The sequence below is a fragment of the Arachis duranensis genome, chromosome 7 (assembly GCF_000817695.3).
Source record: "Arachis duranensis cultivar V14167 chromosome 7, aradu.V14167.gnm2.J7QH, whole genome shotgun sequence".
Lineage (NCBI taxonomy): Eukaryota > Viridiplantae > Streptophyta > Magnoliopsida > Fabales > Fabaceae > Arachis > Arachis duranensis.
In genome coordinates this window covers 181,841-189,036 of record NC_029778.3, presented here as the reverse complement: position 1 = coordinate 189,036, position 7,196 = coordinate 181,841, and the positions used below count along the sequence as shown (strand labels likewise).

At 38.1% G+C, this 7,196-nt stretch overlaps 1 protein-coding gene across 16 annotated transcripts; it reads right to left on the bottom strand.

Moving 5' to 3' along the window:
• Positions 1-369: 369 nt before the first annotated feature.
• LOC110273845 (uncharacterized) lies at positions 370-6,934 on the bottom strand. Of its 16 annotated transcripts, XM_052251709.1 has the most exons (12): positions 6,492-6,934; positions 6,003-6,139; positions 5,704-5,893; positions 5,483-5,582; positions 3,440-3,500; positions 3,056-3,075; positions 2,360-2,584; positions 2,127-2,246; positions 1,845-2,035; positions 1,642-1,730; positions 1,056-1,423; positions 370-613 (listed from the first exon to the last, which is right to left on the bottom strand). In XM_052251709.1, exons 7-11 carry the CDS (start codon positions 2,492-2,494, stop codon positions 1,059-1,061), a joined length of 900 nt encoding a protein of 299 aa, XP_052107669.1. In that variant the 5' UTR covers positions 2,495-2,584; positions 3,056-3,075; positions 3,440-3,500; positions 5,483-5,582; positions 5,704-5,893; positions 6,003-6,139; positions 6,492-6,934; the 3' UTR covers positions 370-613; positions 1,056-1,058. The 16 variants fall into 16 exon arrangements, with proteins under 16 accessions (XP_052107669.1, XP_052107673.1, XP_052107667.1 ...); XM_052251713.1 differs by having other exon boundaries at positions 2,360-3,075; positions 5,704-5,771; positions 5,965-6,139; XM_052251707.1 differs by having other exon boundaries at positions 2,360-3,075.
• Between the last annotated feature and the right edge of the window lie 262 nt (positions 6,935-7,196).

Here is a 7,196-nt window from a genome sequence, read left to right as displayed (position 1 = left end):
TTGCCTAAATGTTATTTTAGCATGAATGTTTTTTTAGATAATCTTTGTTGGATTCTATGATTGAGGTTATATTTTGCTACTTGATTTTGAGTTTTTCATGCTTACCTTTTGAAAAATACCAAGTGATGAGAATTGCCTTCGAGCTTATAACTCTTTTGAATTGCATGTTGTAGCTAGCCATCATGTGATTTGAATCCTTTTCAAATTGTCTAAGCTGAAAAATTACTAAACAATGCAATTTCCTTTCGAGAATTATTTTCTTTTAATTTTCAGGTGATAAAATTTTTATTCTTATTAAACTTTTTAATGAAGTCATAATATGTTATTAAATTAAATATGATTTATATATTTTAGGGTTTTTATTTTACAAATAAAGTAAGACTTCAATAACTTTGTATTTATTATGTAAAAAAATTATATTGACTATTATATAACTGAATCAGATCCTACTTGCATGTATTGCCCACGAGTTTATTATAAAAATACATGTTGCTCCAAAACTATGATAAAGGTCAAAGAATACTACATTATGATAAAAAGAATGATTCTGATGACTGCCAAGTTCCCTGTCTCCCCTATGAACATTGTTCTCAGGCATTGTTTTTGTTACAACCTGGAAAAGCATAATAAATGTAAAAATAAAGTGCAAGAAACAAACAACAGAAAATAAAATGCAAGAAACAAACACAATAAAGTGCAAGAAAAATAACCATAACTTGTTATTTAAACCCTACCATCCTCATGTTAAATGCAATTTTCCAACTAAAAATAAAAAAGTAATATATAAATATAAACTTTTACTAATTAGTTCATAAAGGAATCAGAACCAATTCAGAAAGGAAAGTGAACTGTACAATGATTCAAAGTTTTCTTAGCCAGAAGGTAATAACAAAATAATCCATCATTAACAAAATAATCCATCATTAGTTAAATATAAATATCAAGTGGTAATATAGGGAAAAAGAGAAAACCAAATGAACAACAATCATATGAAATCATAACAGAGATGCACTAAAAATATTCGAGTCATCTGGGCTAATGTGAAAACATTATACCTTTTAAGTCCGCGGCCGCTTCCTAGGCCGCCCATGACCTGTGTAATACCTCCGAAAAGGGGGTCTTCCACGTGGTCTTCCATGTGGTCTTTCACGAATCTCCTCCTCGACCTTGGATTCTTCTGGTCTTTCACGAATCTCTTCGTCGACCTTGGATTCTTCCTTCTCTTTCAATTTTCCCTCGAGCTCCTGCAACCGTTCTTTCAGGACTTCGTTCTGCTGGTCAGAGGCGTCGGCGCGGGCACGGAGCGCGTCGAACTCCTGGAGAAGGCTGCGGATGCAGGCGTCAGCCTTCGCCGCAACGGTGGCGGTGTCGCCGGAGCACTGCACAAATTCCTCGTCTGAGAGGAACAAATGCATTGTTTTTCCTGAAAACCGGATCGGTCATCAAACCATTTTAAGCATAATTACAGTAAAACACAAACACGGACACAAAACAGCAGCAATCCAGTCTCCAGCAGCACATCACTATGCAAAAAAACACAAAATCCTACATAACTAAAATCAATAAATCATGAAGACAGTCACCATCTAGACATAATTAAGTCACAAAACAGTCACTAGGCAAAGAAATATGATGACTTACTTTCTAGCCGTTCATGGGCCAAGAAGAATTCCGCTGGATCTTTCGGTTTATCAAGGTCCTGCCTTGGTATCAAACTCTCAACAGATTGACTGTCAAAACAATGAGAGAAACAAATTCAAAAAAAAATCCAGCATGACAAAATGGGGGAAGGGATGGGATTGAGGGTGAGCTGGAGAAGGTAATTTAAAGAGAAACAAGCATGCCTCAGGCCTAAAGCAGGTCTCCGGTTTCGAGGAAACTCCAAAACCTCTTCAGCAACAACATCATTTTCTTCATGACATGCTGGATTATCATTTTCTTCATGACATGCTGGATCACTCGAGATTTTAGAGTCAAACAGTCCAGGATTTTCACATATCACAGCTTTCAACTCATCAGCAAGAATCTGCAGTATCTGTGAGAGGCATGGATGGCAATTAAAATTACGGTGAATCAATTCCGACCTGCGGAAAAAAATTAAAAATAAAAAGTGAAAATGAGTTGACCTCTTCAGCAACAACATCATTTTCTTCATGACATGCTGGATCACTCGAGATTTTAGAGTCAAACAGTCCAGGATTTTCACATATCACAGCTTTCAACTCATCAGCAAGAATCTGCAGTATCTGTGAGAGGCAAGGATGGCAATTAAAATTACGGTGAATCAATTCCGACATGTGGAAAAAAATTAAAAATAAAAAGTGAAAATGAGTTGAAAGGAGTTGAAGTGGAATTGTACCCTGGATCTGAGATGGTTATGGATGGAGTCCAGATCGTAGTTGGGATCGTAGGGCTTCGAAGAGGAAGAAGCAGTGACACCAGTAGGTTGGGGAAAGAGGGAGAGACCCCAATAGTTGGCGAGAGGATCATCCATCACTTCACACCAAGGTTCTGAAAACCGAACCGGTCGTCGAACCGATCTAGTTACTGGTTCATTGATTCAACCGGTTCGACCGCAATTCAACTGAAAAAACCGTTTTATAATAAAATAATAAATAAAATACAAATAAACACACTAAAACATAATTATAGTCTAATATAAACTTTAAAATATCATCCAAATTAAAAATACTACATAAACTACAATGTTATGATCTCATTCAAATACAAACTCAAAAAGTCAAATAACAAAAATAACCAACCAAACATAAAATGGCAACATCCAAAGTTCACAGCAAAATTACCAACAATCTTGAGAGAAACCAATAATAACAACAAAATTCAACCCACAGCAAGGTTCACAAATTAACTAAAAATATATAACAACTATTTGCTCGCTAACTGGATATTTAATATTGTAGATTTAGTAACAAGGATGGTCTAAAGCAAGGTTCTGAAAATCAGAGGTTGCTGGTCTCAGCCTTTTCGAACTAGGTTCATCAACCTCGACCGGAGCAGCCTCAGAACCAACTCCAGTGGTAACAAGGTTACTCACAGTTTCAGAATTCATATTTCCTGAAATAAAAGTAAAATGTAAATTGTTTATATGAACTAGGTTTTTCAATCATTAGCAAATCATACAAAAAACAGCAAGTATTCAGTCATAATCAAAACTCAACCATTATGAAGTATATTCAAAACTCAACCATTATCAAATTCAGTCATAAGAACTGGTACCACCCTCAAATCTCAATTACAACCAGTTGAAAAATATTAAAATAGGAGGAAAAATATTAAAAGAAAAATAATCTCCAACTGTGAGATTCTAACAAATTTAGAACTGAATTATATGAAAACAACATCCAATCAAAGCTAAATTTATTGGGAACTAAATTTCAAAGACTCTGTATTCTAACAACAATCATAAAGGATTAAGTACCTTGGAGCCAAGTTTGGATCTGCAAGTGTTGAATAGCAAGTGTTGAACCCAGAGAAGTGACCTATTCAACAAGAATATGATTGGAAAACAAGCTTTAGTTTAATAATTGAGAATAGGATGAATGAATGTCTAATCAAATGGCCTAGGAAAAAGATTTAGATGCAAAATAATGATATAGATGAATAATGGAACAACATATTTAAGATTCTTAGCTTTCTTTTTTCTTAGCTTATTATTACTAGTTCTCCATTAGATTCTGCACTCTTTTATCCTTAGTGTTAAGAAATCAATCAATTATAAAAAGTAACAATTGATCCAAAATCTGCAACCTTAGCACATGGTACCTTTCTACTCTGCCTTGTTTAGCTTCCAATGGAAACTTGGAACTTTCAGATTCACATGTCATGTAACCATTGTTATTAGTGGGTAACCACATACCCTCCATCATCAATTCTTGTTTAATCATAATTCCAACCTTTTTTTTTTTGGGTCTTATAATTCCAACTTTAATAACAGAATCAATCACCAAAAGCAGCCAATAAAAATATCACAGTATGACTCACCCTGCCTCCATACAATAAGAAAGGGAAACATAACACAATATAATACTATGATGAGAAAACACCGTAATCCAATATTCACATAATCCCCACCTTTTTTTTTCTTTAGCAAGTGCTAGGAACAACATAATACTATGATGAGAAAACACCGTATATTGTAATTGTTTTCCTCAATATTTTTTTTCAACAAAACAGGTTTAAACTAATAAAAGCTAAAAATCACTATTCATCAGCATATGAAAACCACTAGTGTGAACCTGAAAAGTTAACTAAAACTTATGTCAATGCCAAAATAGAACCATTCTTGATCCTAATAATAACCACAATAATTAAGTGTGCCATCTTTCTCTTACTTCACATTTGATGCATTTCGAGGAGTAGCCGTGACCGAGAGGTGGAGTAGCCGTGACCGAGAACGAGGAGCAGCCGTGACCGAGAGCGAGGAGCAGCAGATTCAGAGGAGCAGCCGTGACCTGTGACCGAGAGCGAGGAGCAGCAGATTCAGAGGACAAGCCACGACTCACAAGACCCAGGAGCCCAGGACCGAGACCAGCAGGCAGCAGCGACGACGGCCAGACAGAGGTGAGGACGTAACTCTGAAGTTCGAGCTGAGGTCGCTGGACGATGGAATTGAGAGACTGAGAGTGACGGTGAGGAGCTTAGGATGACCGAGTGAGAGACTGAGAGTGACGATGAGGAACTGAGGAACTGACGTTGAGGAACTGAGGAACTGAGGAAGTGAGGAACCGAGTGAGAGGCTGAGAGCCATCGAGGAGACTGGAGATGAGACGACTGAGTACTGACAAGGAACTAAGGAGTGAGAGTGAGGCAGTTGCAAATCTGGAATTAGGGATTAGGGATTGGGGATTCATTAGGGACTTAGGGTTTCAGCCGTTTCGCTGGGGAATGGGGATTGGGTCGGGTTAGGTGGGTGGGTGGGTTCATGGGTTCTGGGTATGGGTTGATGGGTTCAGCCTAAAAAAAAAGCTTCAGCCCGTCAGGGAAGCCCGCCCTGCCCCGCCAAAGCCCACGATTAAAAAGTATCTTCTATTTAAATCAATATAAATCGGACTAAGCCCGCCTAATTAACTGTGGTTCAACCGAAAAAAAATGTTTCATAATAAAATAAAATAACAATAAGAATAAAATAAATAAATAATAATAAGAGTTACAATGCAGAAAAACAGGGCTAACAAGTGCACCACCAGCAGGTTTTATGCACCATGCACTAAGCCACTTCTCTTTAATTGACATAATTTCAATTAATAAATCAAGAATTACAATGCAGAAAAACAGGGCTAATGTCACATATGATGTACATTTAAAAGAATAATTCAATATAGCTCCTCTATCATCTTAAACCAGAGTTAGTTGGTGGTATACAGTTACCAAAGTTCTTAAACACACCAACACAAGATGTACTTCAAAATTAAGCAATTTCAAGTGGAAAAACAATTTTTATGAAGAGATAGTTCAAGCTTACATTAATTATTGTATATATCCAACTATGAAGTTTTCTGTCTGTCGTTTATTTACAGTCTGTGTATGAAATCAACAAGGTGGTCAGCATTCAATTCATTAGCCTAGAAGATGCAAGAACCATATAAATTAATTAGTGAATAATCTGTATTATGAATCAATTATTTGATTTATTTCAATAAAATAAAATAGAATAACAGCTTTAAACAATTTAAGCTCACTCACCAGAATACCCAAGGTTGGAAGAAGGCCACTTATCCATTGTTTGATGCAAAAAGCTCCATCCGTTTTCCCTGGCAAGGAATATACACCAACATATCAACATATTTTAGTCCATGCCAACATTGTTTCAACTTCCAAGCAGGTACTTCATGGCCGCAAAGGTATTGACCCCCAAGATAATCCATGACAACTCCTTTGTTGGACAATGAAAATGAAGACAAATCAATAAAGAAAGAACCATACAACTTAGGAAGAGATCCTAACCAGAAAGGAAATGAGTCATTGAAATGGTTATGTCTCACATCAAGAAACTCTAGCATTCTGCAATTGACAAGTGCTCTTGGTAATTGACCATACAACTTGTTAGAACTAAAATCAATCTAGTGAAGGGCATTTCCTTTCACATAAGTTTGAGGAATATTGCCAGTCAGTTTGTTCCCTGCGAGCGACAAATATTGAAGAGATTGACTAAAGCTTCCCAAACATGATGGAATCATGCCAACTAAGTAGTTGGAAGATAAAAACAGCAACTCCCCCCAACTCAGAACACAACAGAAAAAAACAGCAACTCAAGAATAAAATTTCAGAAAATTATGAATGAAATTAACTCAGCAAATTCCACAGTAAAACTTAAATCAACAAACAATAACCTCAGAAAATCCAGCTAAGAAGGAAATCAATTTGAAACAAATAACAAGTATTATCAGAAATCATTGCTAAACCCTAAACCAGCAAGCAGACGCCGAGGAGATGGCTGTAAAGTGCGAAACTGCGAACAAAGTATTACTTACCGGCGGCGAGGTGGAAGGCGAGCAACGGCGACGACAGAGGACGCAACACCGGCGAACAGAGAGAAGGCGAGCTCGGTGATGACAACGACGCGGTGGCTGCGGGATTGGGGGCTGCGGTGGCTGCGCGATTGGGGGCTGCGGTGGCTTCTATGGTTCTCAGAGAAGAGAGGAGAGGAGATGAGTTTGTGGCTCTGTGAAGAAGAAGAACAAATGGGGGCTGCAACGGCGACGACAAAGGACGCAACACCGGCGAACAGAGAGAAGGCGAGCTAGGCGATGACAACGACGCGGTGGCTGCGGGATGCTGTGGCGGCGGGCTGCGGTGGCTGCGTGATTGGGGGCTGTGGTGGCTTCTATGGTTCTCAGAGAAGAGAGGAGAGGAGATGAGTTTGTGGCTCTGGGAAGAAGAAGATCAAATGGGGGCTGCGTTTGATTTAGGATTCACTACTTCAGTTTTGCCGTTTTGCGTTTTTCTTTTTTTTTTAATTTAAGGGACAAAACGCCGCGTTTAGGAGGGTTTATTTCCGAACCGGAAACTCTCCAAAAAATCGGACGGTTCTGCCGGTTCACCGGTTAACCTTAAGGTTAGGATTTAGGATTTAGGATTTAGGGTTTATGGTTTTAGGGTTTTAGGGTCTAGGGTCTAGGGTCTAGGGTTTGGGGTTTGGGGTTGGGGGTTGGGGGTTTAGGATTTGGGGTTTGAGG

What these genes read in the sequence shown, in the direction of transcription:
- LOC110273845 (XM_052251713.1), bottom strand. Translation starts at nt 2,494, where the DNA reads ATGGATGATCCTCTCGCCAACTATTGGGGTCTCTCCCTCTTTCCCCAA. An exon ending in ATAACCATCTCAGATCCAGG is followed by an intron (nt 2,247 to 2,359) that starts GTACAATTCCAC and finishes TGCCTCTCACAG; the next exon opens with ATACTGCAGATTCTTGCTGA. An exon ending in GGCCCATGAACGGCTAGAAA is followed by an intron (nt 1,424 to 1,641) that starts GTAAGTCATCAT and finishes TCCGGTTTTCAG; the next exon opens with GAAAAACAATGCATTTGTTC.